The sequence below is a fragment of the Meleagris gallopavo genome, chromosome Z, assembly GCF_905368555.1.
Source record: "Meleagris gallopavo chromosome Z, MGAL_WU_HG_1.1, whole genome shotgun sequence".
Classification (NCBI taxonomy): Eukaryota; Metazoa; Chordata; class Aves; order Galliformes; family Phasianidae; genus Meleagris; species Meleagris gallopavo.
The window spans coordinates 46,265,832-46,282,558 of NC_139435.1; the positions used below are offsets into that span (position 1 = coordinate 46,265,832).

General features: G+C 36.3%; 1 protein-coding gene across 2 annotated transcripts in view; it reads right to left on the bottom strand.

The window, feature by feature from the left end:
- EDIL3 (EGF like and discoidin domains 3) overlaps positions 1-16,727 on the bottom strand; it is a 272,911-nt gene that overhangs the window by 39,015 nt on the left and 217,169 nt on the right. For both annotated transcript variants that reach the window (XM_085213568.1, XM_085213567.1), the window contains one exon: positions 15,994-16,178. In XM_085213568.1, coding sequence (XP_085069694.1) covers positions 15,994-16,178 — 185 coding nt within the window. The remainder of the gene's footprint in view (positions 1-15,993; positions 16,179-16,727) is intronic.

The following is a 16,727-nucleotide window of genomic DNA, read 5'->3' on the forward strand; positions in this document are numbered from 1 at the left end:
TTTTTTCATTAACCTGAATCCTATTGTTGATGTACTCTACTTCTCATAATAGGAACTCTTATTTTTTTCCAGAATGTTTCTTTTTTATTTTTTCTCCTGTTTCAAATTTACCTCAGAAAAGGAAATAAACAAATGTATAACCAAAGAATTAAGACAGACAGTGCAGTTAAACGCAAGGTGGGACAAATTTTTTTATCTTCCCTTACAGTCATATTAACCATTAAACATTTCATTCAATTTTTACACTGAACTTAGACTCAATTGTGAAGTTCAGACCTACACAGTTTTCTAATCCATATACAGCAGGCAGTATTTCATTATCTATTAATGGACAGTACAAGGAATAAATGGAGTGCAGAATGCATAAAATTCCTACATGCTCAGTTCATACAGACTCTGTGTGGCAAGTGGCATAGACTCAAGTAAGATCAATGCTCACTTATAATGCAGATATATTTCCTATCACACAAACTTGGTCCCTTTCTCCAGCCTTTACCTTACATTACTTCAAGTAAGGACGGATTAGTAGAGGAGGTGCTGGAAGGCTTTTGTACTACGGCAAACACAGTGGTACTTGCTAGTCATTGTAAATGGCAAGATTTTATAGCTACTGCAATTTTGAATGCTAGTACTTTTAGCTACTTATTTCTTCCCACTTCTTGGACAGTTATGATTTAGATACTAAGCTCCTTCATAGTATATACATTTTTTGGTCTTTTAAGAAAATAGAATGACAATGTTTCCCAGAAGAACTGCTACTAACCATTACTGCCCAATATTCTGAGAGATAAATATTCACAGCTTTATTCTGCCAGAAAGCAAAGATCATATGCTATCACAAGAGGTGAGAATTACTGAGTAAGTCAGATCAAAGCTGATCTAAACACCATGGCTGTGGTAGCACTAAGACTTGAAAAAAACACAGGAAAAAATGTTACATGGTAAAATAACCTTACTTTCTGATCACATTTGGACAATGATATAAATAGACACTTATCCTCTATGAATTCATCCAATTCATAAGCTTATTTATGTATTTGATCTTCATAAAATCACACAGTATATGGGATGTTTTCTTCATTTCTAAAAATGTACTGACTGCTATTCTCTGTAGTCATTTCTGACTTTTTTTAGTTATGTCCTGAGATTTGACTAAAAGTCAAAAACAATGCAAAACAAACCAAACAAACAACAACAGAAGAACAGCATAATCCCAAAACAAACTGATAAAAGTCTCTGAAATATTTTTAGCAATTAAAGTTCAAATTATTTACAAGATGGTATGGATACAAATCTTCCACTTAACAGGAGCAATTGTTTAGTATAATAGAGATGTATGACTAGTGACCGCGACACACAGCATGGGTTATTTCCAGGGTTATTGCATGGGTTATTTCCATGGGTATTGTGGAAAAACACATGAAAATAAATACCAGCATTCGTTTAGACTTTGCTACCTTTTGGAATCAAGATTCTGATATTTTATTTTGAAACATCAGATTCTTATTCTGCCACCCACACATGCATATATACTAGTTTGCTTCTTCTGCCTCCGGTAGACATTGTTTATCCTGGATACAAGCTGCTCTGTAAAAAAACATTGTATGTTATTGTTCCTCAGCTGTAAAAATCCTACCAATCCTACAGTCTTCTGTGGGCAATGTGCTTCTAAAGTTGATGTAATAAACAAACAAATATAACATAATAATAGAACTGTCTGTTTCGACTTCCATCCCTGCTATGGGATGGCTAAAATCAAATGGGGTTCAGTGAAAAGATCTGCATTTTGTAAGAATTGCCTTTGTTAGAATCATGGCATTGATTTGTCTTTTTAAGCATTTCTATTTAATCTGAGAAATAATGGGGTGATATAATGTAAAGTGACAGATGATCAAATTGTCTAGAAAGCTCCTTATATATATTCTTTACTCCAGTTTTTAAGACCACTGCCTAAATGACTGAGGTGCTGGGCTCAGATGAGATTTACAGATCTCCATAAAACTAAGGAACAAATTAAATTTGAATAATTAATTTTAATGTTTTCTTTTTTTCTATTTTTTTGTGCATTAAAGTTTAACTTGCTTGTATCTTTAAAAGCAAGAAGTAGCATTTAATTCCCAGAATTCAGTTCTCATTTCAGTCAAAATAAAATGGAAACACAAGAGGACTGCAATGTAAATTGACTAGTCCTGATTTTCACCTTCCTTGTGAGCTACCGTAATGGATGACAGACCTTTTTAAATCTCAGAGTTAGACACTGTGTTACATTTTTATACAACATGACAACATTTATTTCCATTTGCTCATTTTTTCTCCTGGAATGTTGTTACTCCATTTGAAGTTTGACTTTTCAGAGAGTTAAAAATACAACACTTTGCTTCCTTCACTACCTATCCTTTCTTGCCTTAATAGTAAGTGTCATTATTGTTTCACTAACGTAAAAAAAAACAAACAAAACAACACAAAAACAAATATTATTTTATGACAGTTTTGCAGAAGAGTGCAACGTAAGCTGAATATTAAGAAAATATAGTGGAAAAAGATTGTGTCCTCCCCCTATGCATGCAGTTGGATATACAGTAATTCTGACATGCAAAATACACAAAAGACTCTGTCTTCATTCTCTCGTGTTTCATGATACGTATTTTAAATACAGAACTAATTTAGAGCATAAAAAATATTAACTTTTAATTATGTACACTATGAAGAGGAATAAAGGAAATAAATGGAACCACATTAAAACTCTTCAATAATCCCTAAAGAACTTTTAAATTCTCGTAAAACAAAAATTTAATTTTTAATATCAAATTACTTTCTAGGACTATGAATTATTGCTGTAAACCTCAGAAAACAAGCCTTCTAAGATCCTCTCAAATAGAAACAATTCTTCTGATGTATTTCAGAACACAAAGCAAATCCAATTCTGGTCCGGCAGTTTATATCAGTGTGCATTTGGAGGAAGTGAAAAGAATAAACAATTTGGTGGCAGCTGATGTGAAAAATGGTCAACCACTAATAACTAACTGGCAGCTGTTTTAAGGCTGCTCTGAGGTTTATTTGGAATGAAACAGTTCTGCCTGCGGAGTTAGATCTGCGGGCAGGAAATAGGCAAGCTTGTCCAACGAGCAAAATGAATGCATCGTTCGTTCACTTGTCACCAGACACTTCTCTACTGCTGCTGAAGTTAATACTCCTATTAGCTTGTTTGGATTTGGCACACATTCTCCTGATGTGCCATCCATCAGGGCCATATTACTGCAGTATTCATGTTCTGTCATCGTAGCTCACCACACTCATGGACTCATGGTACATGTGTGAACATATAACACGTATTTATATACAGAAAAATGATCATGCTACTTCCAGAGGTCTGAATGAAGAACCTATGCTATGTGAGAGACACTGAAAACAACAAGGCTTCCTTCTGCAGCGGTCTTGCATTCATACCTCATCTGTGAAGCCACTATGCTCTGAAGCCCATTTTGACTGTGGAAAAGTGAAGACATCCATGCTTTGCCAGTTCATTGTGTCAGTAAGTTTCATAATCTCAACACTGTGATGTTGATTAGCCAGTTACTCAAAAAACAACTTCTAAAAATCTCCTACTTTCACTCTTTGGCTCCATGCCATGACACCACCTGAATCTGTTTGGCATCTCTGGAAAAAAAAGCAAGTCTTAGCTACTCCTGCAACACGATACTGAGGTTTTTAAAAGGTCAAGATGCTCCACATTATGTATGAATGGTATTTTATGTGTGGTAAACAGCACAGTGTTCAGATTCAATATACCTGCCAAATAACAAATAAGACAAATATCACAAATTAAAGTCAATAAAAATAAATTCAGAAACAGGAATATGTAGTGAGGGCCTGTTTCTCTATTTATAAATACCCTACAAAGCCTCTGTAACATTTCTGTTGCCAAAGGGGATCATTAACCATCTGTGGTTAAGACCTTTAAAAAACATTCTGATAGTTTTCTTAATGCTTCATAACTGAAAATAGTATTTGTGAGTTCTAATTCTCATTACCTCATAAAAAAGAAGACCTACTAAGATGGGTCTAAATATTTTTACTTTTGTCATTGGAAAAAATAAATCCGTGCTTTTTACAGAGATATTTTCCTTTGGTGAGCTATATATAGAATTAACTTCTACTTGTGAAAATATTTTTCTGCTTAATTATACAACAAAGAAAAGCTGGTTTGAAATAGAATTAATATATCTTGTGGTTAATTAAACATGAAGCTTTTAAGAAGATCACTCTAACAACAAAAGCAATTAACACTTGGTTATGTATAGGATGTAATTAGGCAGGCAGTTCTTGTAATCCACAGGACTAACTTTTAAAGCATGCATTCCTTACTTATTTTAGGGAAAACTGTCAAACAAGGTCACAAGCACTACCAAATCAGGTAGTGCTCTGTCCAAATACCAAAGATAAATTATAGATTAGAAACCATGGCCCAATTCCAAGAAAATTTGTCTTAGTTTCTATCTTTAGAAATGCTGCATAGCTCTCAACTTTGGTAAGTAGTTGTACACCCAGACATAGGCTTGAAATAGGTGAGGAATTCCTCTGAGAGCTTATTCTGACACTTTACATTAAAAGATTCAAGGTGCTCTTGAACAAGACTAAGATAATTGAAGGAATGTTTAGCTGCAGTATTTTTATGTCTACTGTCATTTCCCTTTAAATTCTCTTCCTCTCCTTCTCATCTTTTCTGCTAAGGTTTTTCTCCTCTGTCATGTTTTCTGACAGGGAAACTGCTCTTGCGTTACTTGAGGATCAAGTAGGATGAATGTTATTAAGAAGGGTGGAAAGAGGGTCTTGCACAATACATTATAGTATAGACACACCTGAGTTAACATGGAAAATAAAATCAAAGAATACAAGATATTTAGTATTGTGCTGAGACCAACACTAAACTATGACTGGGATGCTATTTGGGAAAAAATACATGATGAAAACAGTGATCTAGTCAAGATTCAGAAGAAACAAGATAAATGTTCATATCTACTGTTAGGTGATGCTGTAACAAGCTGAAATATGGCTGATTCATTCTTCTGCTCACTGCTAGGTGAATGGCAGTCTAGTAAAGCACCCCACCTCTGAAGAAGGCTGCAGGGTAGTCAGTTGTCTCAGAATTCATATTTATATCAGGGCTTATTTGCCATCAAAACTCCTCTGTGTTTCTGCATCAATTTCATTATTTACTAAACAAAAATATACACAAGATTTCTGTTCAAGCTAGGAACTGATCAGTTTTTATCTACTTTATGGGGAGCAGAATAGGAAAATGAATAGCAGATGTTGGACAAAAATGTTCTGAAGTGAACTGAAATATCATAATACAGCTTCAGAGTTGTTAAACTGGTATCAAGACTAAAATGATGAGAACGGAAAACTGAGAGGCCAACCCAGTGAGGAGTAGCTTTTCAAAACCTTTGTGTATTTCACTTACATTGTCTTGACAGATATATGAAGAAAGTATAAAAGTGCCTTGCTTACTCAAGAAATAACATTTGGAAAATATTATACAAATGCAAAGGGCTAATAAAAACAGCAGAGCACAGTTAATAAAGCATTTAGCTATCAGAAAGCAGAACCAGTTCCACAAATGTTCTATTGCTTTGATTTTGCATCAGGTTTTGTCTTGTGTGTTTTTACATCTGGCATTTTTTGCTGTTTCAGTATACTTGACCTTGCCAAGGTCACTTTGTTTCTCTCCTTCATCTGTATTTTCTTGGTCATTCTTTTGTCTTATCTGGACTGAAAAGTATTGTAGGCAGACGGCTGTGTCCAGTTCTGCATGATCCTAAAAGTAATTCAGATGAAGCTACAAAAACAGTTAACAGTTTTATCTGGAAGAAGTAGGTGCAGTTTTGAAACACTGCCATGGAAGAAAGTGTGAAAAACAGCTTTGCAGCTTTTCCCTCTGTCTTCCTACCAAGCAAACTGTGCAGCCATTTTGTTGTTTTATACAGAACTAGTAGTTTCGGTTCACAGAGAGGGAGAAATACTATTTCAAAGGAAATTAAAACAGTGAAAAACTAACATCTTTCCATTCAAATTTAATGCATGCCTTTTTATAAATGGTGCTGCTGACAGTGTCAAGTACAAGCAAAATTCCCATTGTCAATACACAGTTACAAAATACACTTCAGATTCATATGCTATGTACATCAAAATTCAGAACAACCAGGGAGTTTTTGCTTAGACTCCCATTTTTTTTTTTTTTTAAAGCAAGATATAAAGCCGTTATTGTAATAGGAAATGGGTCATTATTCAATTTAACTTTCATCTGCAGGAGGGTGATACAGAGAAAAAAACATGAGTCAGTAAGAGAACCGACAGTGCTCTCTTGCAGCACTTTAGAGTTAGATATGATTCAACTGTTATGGAAACTTCTTGAGTAATTTTTGTAGTTATGATGAATCTGTTATGTTTCAAGGACAAGCTCTGGAACACAGAGTTAACCTCTTATTTTTTTTACAGAAGAATTAACAGGAGAAGTGGGAAACAATTCATTGAACATGGTAGGATATTTTGCAACAAAACTTTTTTCTCCTAAAATCCTAACCATAGCTACTTTAGAGTCCAGATGGACTCTTTACTGCTTGCACTTGCTCGTGAAGTTGTCATGCTATGAATTCATAGTCCAGGAAATAACAAATATGCTAAATCTGTTTGTTTCTCATTTCCCGGACACCTTGCAAAAAGATCTTCTGCATCCTCCTGTCCTTCTAATAATCTTCCTTGCATTTAGCCAAGGGCAGTAAAATCTATGATTTTACCAAGGTTTTAGATTTTCATACCTAACTGGCAAAATACAGCCCAAACATAGCACTGAAAAGCCAAAATAAACCAAAATTTTATGCTGCCTTATTTAATTTTGAGGCTTAAATTTGATTACCACCATAAGCATTTCCATAAAATGAATTGCAGAAGAGAGCTCTGCAAAGTCAAAAGCAATTTAGGAAGGGCAATGCTGAAATGCAGAATTTAGTAACATTATTAATGTGAATAATGCATTTAACTTGAAATTTAACTTGATTTGGGAGAAAAACTGGGTTAGGGAGTGACCTCTGGAGTGGCCATCAAATATCTGCTGACAGGTAACTATGACTACGAAATTGGTGCATATCTCTTATATACCATTTCTCCAAGATTTGTGTGCATGTTAGTAGTATTAAAAAAAGCAATGGCACCAAAAGGAATTGTTCAGAGTTAAAAAAAAATAAAATTCCTTGCTGTTTACCTCTAACTACACTGTCCTAGAACCAACAAGTGATCAGCTTGTTGCAAAACTAACTATGAGGCTTATGGGCAAAAGGTGACCTGCTTAGAATTCCAACCAAGGCAGTGCAAACTAGATATAATTAACAATGTGCAATTTATTAATGGGTACCTCTTTTTACCTGGTTGTGTCTTTGACTACATCACTGGGAACTATTTATCTGCTACCATCTTATTCTATCACTGGCTACTTTCTACAGGAAAAATTTATAGTGAGTTTCTGGGAAAGTCTGAGAAAGAAAAGAGCTGTATTAATGGTTTAATCATAGCCTGCCTTGTTATATGGCTACATGCTGTGGACAAGCAAACTGATCAGAGTATTAGTGAAACTCCTCAATGCCAACTTAAGATCAAGACGATGCCAAAACTGAGTTAAGGACTTCAAGCAGAAAATGAAAGCTACCTTGCAAAAAACAACAAGAAAATAAAAACATAATTTTGAATTGAAAAAAAATAAAATAACCATTATTGACCATAAATAGCTTTCAATAACCCAGTAACAAACATGGTAGAAAGCAAGGTTCATCTCTGTACAACTTTTCTATTTGTAATCTGCAAGCTTACTTTTCTGCTAGTTAGAAATTATAATTAAAAATGAATGACAGCCTTGCTTCTGAAAAATGAAAAACACCTTTTGTTGTGATAAATGTAAAGGACATTGGATGCTTTCCTGATTGATCTGCTAGTAATGGCTATGGTATTAGTGCTGTAAAAAAGATTCACCCCCTTCATTTATAATGCTTTGTATTTAAGCTTACAATACCAATAGAAAACTTCTGTATCTTTCAAAGAACAGTCACAATATGCTGCTCAGCACTCCAGGCCTTCTAAAAGTCATGTAATTTTCTCATTAAATTAATTACTAGATTGGTCTTAAGCTAACATTTTATCCTATTCCGATTTTGAGTACTTCAAGTCCTTACTTAATTAAGATGTTGTTAAGCACTTCCTTTTTCTTTCCAGTGCGTGGGTAGGAAAATAAAATATTTAAGCTGGTGGCCAGACAGAAATCACGTATTTGTCTACTTCATTGGTAGAAATACTTGCTTTGCTAATGACACAATTCAAAAGATAATAAAACCATCCGCATAACTTTCTCCTTCTGCATTGTTCTCAGCATTTATGAAACTCCACAGAATAGTAGCTTCGTATGTGGTAATAATCTGCAGATCTCATTAAGAATAAACTGGCATATATGGCAAAACAGAGCAGAAGGAGGCAGATGAAATAACAGAGGAGTAGCAAATACCAGATGAAAAGCAGAAAACAACATTAAAACAATCAAGCTAATCAACATGAGATGAAAAACATTATTTTCTTTGCCATAAAAAAAAAGGAAGGATTCACCTTTCAGAACTCTCAGCATATAAAAATGCATGTTGTAGTTTAAGCTGATTGTCTCTCTGAATAATAAAGTAAGGTCACATCTCAGTGGTCCATAATAGAAAATTCAGACAACTAGTTAGGGTATGATGAGTTATTCCCTGACTATTATTCCATTGACTACAGAAGGAGTCTAAGAAAATAGTAAGAAGTAGCCATTTTAAGATATACGTACATTGAATAAGTACATTCATATATAAAGCTGTAAATCTAAAAATTGCTCTAATTTAGTCTCTTTGTCATATAGTCAATAGCTTAGTGAAACATTACAAAAGGGCTGAGATGTCTCTCTAGGCTCACACTAGCCATGCTTTGAACAAGGATACTAGAACTGACATTAGGCATGGTTACTGTCTGTCTCCTCTCAATCTCAATTTTTTTCAGTTATTTAGTCAATTAGTGATGAATAGCATATTATATACATTTCTGGAAATACTGAAGAAACATAGCACAAAAGTCTGATTTCTACAAGAGTACTGTACAAGAAGAAGAAATGGAAGACTAGTCCATTTTAGACTTTAAATAGCTATAGCTCTTTTATCTGATGATTTAGAAACTCAAAGCATTGTAAAGCAATGCTAAGCAATGAAGTAAACACTAAAATCACATGACAGTTTGTACATTATGATGTTTTTGCATATACTACAATAAAAACTAAAGAAATACTTGGAATTCTTCATTTTCAAGCAAGAGACTTTGTGATGTAGGAAAATGGAAACAAAGAGTAAGTCAGATTGCATCACTGAGACAACTGTTTTTGAACAGTGTTGATGAAGAAGACTCAAGAATATTATCTAATACTAGAGGTTAAGCTGGCAAGAGAAACAGTCATGCCAAATGTGTTGCTATTACTACTGACAATTATCGCATTTGAAAAATATGTAGGTATATGTTTGCCAATCTTCAAAACAATCTCCTATCCTTATCAGAATGTTTCTTTTCTAACAGAGTCTAGCTGTTTCCATCACATGCAATCAGTAAAAGAAACATTATCAGACATTGTTTATTGCTCCACTCTACTGTTTAAGGGAAGGATGATTTCCTTAAATCATCGGAGCTCAGTGGTAGCAATATAAAACAACTGTGAATTAGTATTACAAAGTTTATTGCTTATGTACATCAAGCTGCAGAACCTTCTGCTAAGTTAGCAGCAAAATAAAACCTAAGAAAATATGTGAAAGTCAAACTTGCACTGAGTAAATTGTTTTGAAGTTTCAAGTACAAATAGAAACACAAAGCTACAGCAGTGCTGCTGGTGAGCTGAAGATAATATGGTCAGGCAAATGAACCTCAGCAGGATTCCTGGATGGGCATCCTTTTCATCCAGCTGTGCTCAGTAGAGATACGGTCCTTAGAAAAGAAAAAAAAAACAACCCAGCATATCACTGGTTTCAAATTAAAATACCAATATCTATGTGTTGTTAGAATGAACTAAGGTAACATGCAAAACAAGTGAAGGAGATTGTTGAGGTGGGAAAAAAAAAAGCTCCAGCTATTTGGAGAAACCAAATGAAATGAGAAGCCTCAGCTGCAAAGAATATTGCATAGGACAGCAGTTCAGAGAGACAGCATCAAAGAAATTACTTGCTGAAACACTGTGCAAAGGACAAACAGGCAAAGGCGTTAAAGGACCAGGCAGAGATACAGAATGGAAAATCAATACAATGACAAATATGGTATGGAAATATTTAATAACAGAACTTTAACTAACGGTAAGCAGATGAAAGTGCTTCTTTCCTGACCTCAAAATTTATAGCCGTGGAAAACTAACAGTAGAATGGAAATGGATTTTAAAGAAAATCTTAATTCTAATGAATGATAGTCTTGGCTAGAAAAATGAAAAATACAAAGGTTGAAATTATATTGACAAGAGCAGCCATCAAACATCTGAAAGATAAGAATCTTTTCTATAAACTTTATAGCCTCAGTGCCTCATTCTGGGCATAAGGCAGGAAGGACTTCAATATTTACTTCACACCAAGAGCTGAAAATACGAGAGTGGGTAACCAACTGGACTGACAGACATGGGTTCTGTCCAGGAGAAGTGCAAGCACCCTCAAAGCTGAAAAAACAGCCTTCGTACAGAATATCAGCAAGGAACTCTTGCAAAAGACAGTGACCTGACTTGAAGTAGTAAACCATGCTGACAAACAAATTAGAGTGATGAGAGAAATGAGGCTGCCTTTAAAGAAATTTAAGTTTGTGCTTTTCTTCCTTTTTCTCAGTAATTAATCTAAAATGCTTTACCTTGGTTTGTTTATGTTAAGGTTATACATAATTACGGGAAGTAAACCATTACTTCTAAATTTCATGCCTCTCACCCCCATCTTCTGGTTTGGCTATAATAATATTCAGATAATTTCACAAAGGTGTTTCCAAAATAAAGGATATCCCTAAGGAAAAGCATTTAGGAACAGAAAGAGTTGCTGGAACTCACTATTCCATTTAGATTTGGTATTATGAACAGCTATATTGTTCAATAACACCAAACTGCATGTATTTCGACTACAGTGAGTACAGAGACAATAAAGATGCAGATTACCTAAGTAAATGGAGGGTCCTATGCTATGAATTAGGTAACAGACATATGGCTTTTGCAGCATCATCTCTACAGGAATGGCAAGGCTGTCCCTTGAAGCAAGCACAATGGGTAATTCACATCCATAGGATCATGGAACCGGAAAAGACCTTCAAGATCATCAAGTCCAACCATCAACCTGACTCATCAAGTTCCACCACTAAATAACATCTCTTAATGCCCTGATTATGGATGAGCTGGAAAATGACAGTTTTGATCATCTTAACTCATTAACTTTTCTCTCACAAAATACTTTCTTCCCTGTCTAATGATGATATTTGGTATAAACGAGAGTTATGAGGGGAACCTGAACTTCACCGAGTAGAACTTAGATCACAACAGGTTTCCAACAACTGCAGCACTGTTGTTATTCTTAAACTAGATCTGTCTCTTCATATTCCTGTATTTTGAGCTAAGTTATGGATGTAGTAATCCTGAACATTTCAAAGCAAAGAACTTACTTATTACTGCCTGCATTTTAACATGGATAGAAGATTCAGAAATTTCCCATTTGAATGGGAGACAGAGTAAAACAACTCCAGACCATGATAAAAAATTAGTTATCCTCAGAAAAAAGAAATGTGATTGGTGACAATCAGTGTTGTTTCACTAAGGGCAAATCATTTGTGACAAATCTGGTGGCCTTCTACAATCGGTTGTATGAATCCTTTTTATTTTATTTTATTTTTATTTTTTTTTTGCTCAAAGCTTGCTTTCTGAGGTATTTCTTGTGATAAGACACCAGAAGATGAGAGATGGATGTTGCCATGTGGCAATCAACATTACTGTGTGGACAATTTTACATTTGAAAGCATTTCTTTGGAGCTGTTTACCTTTGGAAGAGAGTGCTCAGGACTGTTTACTGGTGGAAGACCTAGCCTGTGACCAAATAACTCCTGTTTGCTATGGGAGACTGGGGGATGATATCTTGTGAAGGCAAGATACAAGCTGGCACCTCCCTATTCCCTTTTATCTTCTGGCAAGGCCAGGAAGATAGGAACAAAGGAGTTCCTGCTGAGCTCCCAGAGCTAGAAGCTGCCACTCCAAGGAGAGCTGACTTAACCATTTTGGATTTGAGCTGTCACTCCAGAGAGCTCACTCGACCACTTTGGACTTATAAATAAGTTGGTACTATCATTGAAAAGTTGCCATCATCGCCATGGTCATTAGAGATAAGACCAGAGGGAATGGTTTCAAGCTACGGCAGGGGAGATTCAAGCTGGACATTAGGAAGTATTACTTTTCAGAAAGGGTGGTCAGGCACTGGAATGGACTGCCCAGGGAGGTGGTGGAGTCGCCGACCCTGGGGATGTTCAAGGAAAGACTGGATGTTGTGTTGAGGGACATGGTTTAGTGGGAACTATTGGTAATAGGTGAACGGTTGGACTGGATGATCTTTTAGGTCTTTTCCAACCTTGGTGATTCTATAATTCTATGATTCTATGGTCACCACTGTCCTCAACGGAACAACGCCTGATGACCCACCACTACTGAAGACTGAACTACGAACCACACTGGATCCACGGTGGTGACTATCTCCCTCTTGCTTCCTATAAAGTCTCTGTGCTTTTTCTTTCCTATCTTTTCTATCGCCCTCCTTCCCTTCCCTGTTACTCTAATTCATAATAGCCTCCATCCTCCCCTTCCCCATCTCCCTGTTAAGATTTGTAATAAACTGGTCAGACCAACATTTGAACCGTTGTTTCTTAATCTCATGCTGGGTATACATATATTAAAAAGAACCTCCTCTCCCTCCTATAAATTGGAGCAAGATATGGGTTTACAGCACTGGTAGTAAGGGAACAGCAATTGACATCATCAATCTGGACTTGTGCATAGCATCTGACTCTGTTCCACAAGTCATCCTTGTCTCTAAATACAGGAGATGCTGATTTGATGGATGGAATGTGTGGTGAAATTGGCTGGATGGCTGCATTCAAAGAGTTGTGGTCAATGGCTTCAAGTCCAGCTGAAGATGAGTGACAAGTGTCCCTCAGGGGTTGTTATTAGGACAGGCACTGTTTAGCATCTTTGTTGGTGACGTGGACAGGGGGATTAAGTGTGCTCTGAGGAAGTCTGTGAACTACACCGAACTATGTGGTACAGCCAACACACCGGAGGGAAGGAGTGACATTGAGAGGGACCTGGATAGACTTGAGAAGTGGACCTATGTGATCCTCATGAAATTCAACAAGGTGAAGTGCAGGATCCTGCAGCTGGGTCAGGGAAATACCAAGCACAAACACAGTTTGGGCAATGGATGGGTTAAGAGCAGACCTGAGAAAGTCTTGGGGGTATTAGTGGATTAGAAACTCAACATGAACCAGCAGTGTAAACTTGCAGCCCAGAAAGTCCACCACATTCTGGTCTACAGCAAAATAAGGATTTAGGAGATGTGGGGAGGTCTCCTGCTCTATGGTCCCCAGTACAAGATGCTGAGCAGTTGGAGTGGGTCCTGAGGAGGGCCACGAAGATAATCACAGGGCTGGAGCACCTCCCCTATGAGGAAAGGGTGAGAGAGTTGAGATAGCTGTAAGCAGATGTCATTGTTACCTTCCTCTTGTGGCCCTCAAGAAAGGGATTTTATGTAAGAGCACATAGTGACAAGAAGTAATGGCTTTAAAGTAAAGGAGAATAGATTCAGATTAGATATAAGGAAGAAATTCTTCACAATGAGAATGGTGAGGCAACAGTACAGGCTGTCCAGAGAAGTTGTGGATGCCCCAGAGGCATTCAAAGTTTGGCTGGATTGGGTCTGGGACAGTATGATCTGATAGGTGGCAGCCCTGCCCACAGCAAGAGGGCAGGAAGTAAGTGGTCTTTAAGGCCCCTTCCAACCCAAACCATTCTATGATTATATAATATCTAGGGTTCATCCAAAAGTGCTGTAAACTGCCCATAAGCAGCAAGTAGCATTTATACATATGATGTAATTAACTCTACGCAACCATTATCACAGCAGGTTCTCAGATGTGTCTATGAGCACACAAGCATTTAAGGAGAGGAATGGTTGATAACAATGGCATTTAGATAAGGTTCTCCCAAAATTACTACAAGATGGAACAGAGACGTTCAAGTTATTCAAATACTACATATTTCAACAATCATTTTTAAAGGAATTCAGTAGCTTATACTCAATTTTATTGGCTTTCTAGAGAAAATTTTAAAAGATAAACCAAATAAGGAATGCAGAGAAAATTCGAAAGGGATATAAAACTAACACTGTGAAATAGCACATTGGTATGACAGGCACTTTAGTGAAATCCAGAAATCTATCTCTTATGTTAAGCTTGTTGGATACTATGGAATCGCAATTGGGATCACCGCTTGTAATATTTAACGGCTAAGGGAAAAGAGTGCAGAGATAAGTTTGCTTCTATATGTTTTTTCTTACAAATGTTTTTTGACTATATTCTGTGAAAACAGCATGACGATAAAATTGTAGTCAGAGTGCTAAAGGTTATAATACAGTGCTCTGGATTTTAAAGAAAAAAGCAGAGAGAGCTACCAGCTAACAGAACAACGAGCAGACAAATTTAAAGGACAAGCATGTCTTTCTTACAGAATTTTTTACCTTGTCTTGAAGTATCTGAATCCGTCTGTACTCATGGACTGAATTCAGAAAAATCAGCTTGCAGTATAAGTTAATGACCAGTTTAAACAGTGAGAAAACAAGTTATTTTAATGCCTCGTGTTTCTTTTTTTTTTGTTTGCTTGTTTTTCCTTTTCAAAACAAGAATTCTTTTGGAAAAAAATATATAAATATTTCTTAACAATATTCTTATTATGCAGATAAGAAAGTATGCCTGCTAAAGGACTTCCAGAGAACTGACAAGTGGTCACAGGAGTCCAAGTTCAATTTGCAGGTTCAGGTAGGTTCAAACATAGCAAGACTTAGAACAGAATAGAATGTAAGAATTAACTCTGCAACTCCTTTCCATCTGTATTTAATTAAAAATCCATTGTCGCCCACAGAAGAAATAATGCACCACAGGATATTTCTGCACTGCCTCTATACAATCTTGGCTTCTTGGTATCACTGACAGGGCTAAAACTGGCTGTGATAAAGCTGCCTCTCTCTTTCTTGTAAAAAACATTTTCGTCTGCTTCCTCCCTGTAAAACAAAATCTTCCTCCACTTCAGAAGCTTCTCTAAAAAACTTTCTGTAAATCCCAAGACCTACAGTTATTCAAATGTTAAATAGATGAGGCAACTGCTTCTTCCTTGCTGTGTATATGTAAACTTGGAGAAAAGACAGTAACCATATTGCTAAATTGCTTAGCAACTGTAGGTAAAAAAGCTAATATGTCATAATTTATATGTGGAAAGATTGCAGGGGGTTAGCACCACATGTCTAGCAATATTGAGGCTTCCTACTGAGAACTCCACCATAAACTGGCAGCTGGCTCAAAGCACTACTATTTTCAACAGTTCAAAAAATGTAAATGTGTCAGCAACTGGTCAAATAGCCTTCATACTGTAATTTATTGCAATCTTTCACATTAGCTTACTACTGACTTGTATAAATCACTCTCGGGCTGAAAACATCCCTTGTGCACAGCTTTATAATGAATTTATGTGCTGAATCAATCTTGCTACTGTCAGACTGATCCTGACGCATCTTTGAGCAGTCTCAATTAGACAAAGATAATTTCAATGTGCCAGGTTTCTTCCAGTGCGTGCTGGAATGACAAAGAAGACGAATGTCTGTGAAATTTTATTTGGAAGTTTACCTGCAGCCACTGGGACTGGTCATTGTGGCCCGAGGTCCAGGCATTAACTTTGCCTTGCTTGTCCAGTCGGGCTTTTCTGGGCTCCCAAGCGAACATATCCATGTTGAGTGTTCGGAAAACACTGGAGGCAGTAATTTGATAGTCCTGTATATGCCCTGATTTCATCCCCAGGGGTTCAGAGCAACCTGGAAGAACAAAATAAGATCTGTGACACAGGCTACTTATCTCTGTAAGTGGTTTAGGTTTTCCCTTATGGAAAAGAAAACTAGCAATTCTCAAAGAAAGAACTTTAATCAAGAAGATTGTTGGGGAGAAACTACAAACCAACAAATAAAAATAGCCAATTCAAGGCACTTTGTTTCAATACTCAGAAGAATTGAAAACAAGATACAGAATTCAAAGTATTTTAATCCCACACAAATGTATGAACAAAAACCCATAGAAAAGATGACTCTTGTCTCTTGGTTTTCTTTTTCTGTCCAGAAATTTGCTATTATTTCCTCTATTCACTTCAGTCTTACCATGCTTTTATTCCTTGTGACATCAAGCACCTCGTGTACTGAGGAAACATTATGTTTTTTTGTTTTTTTTTTTAATAACATTATTGAAGTTTAAATGTTAACAAGCACTGAGTTCTACACTTTCAAATTACTTGATACTCAGCCAAAAATAAAAAATCCCCCACACATACTGGCAGAGTAGAAGACTACAGAATAGTGACTGTGAAGGAGGGA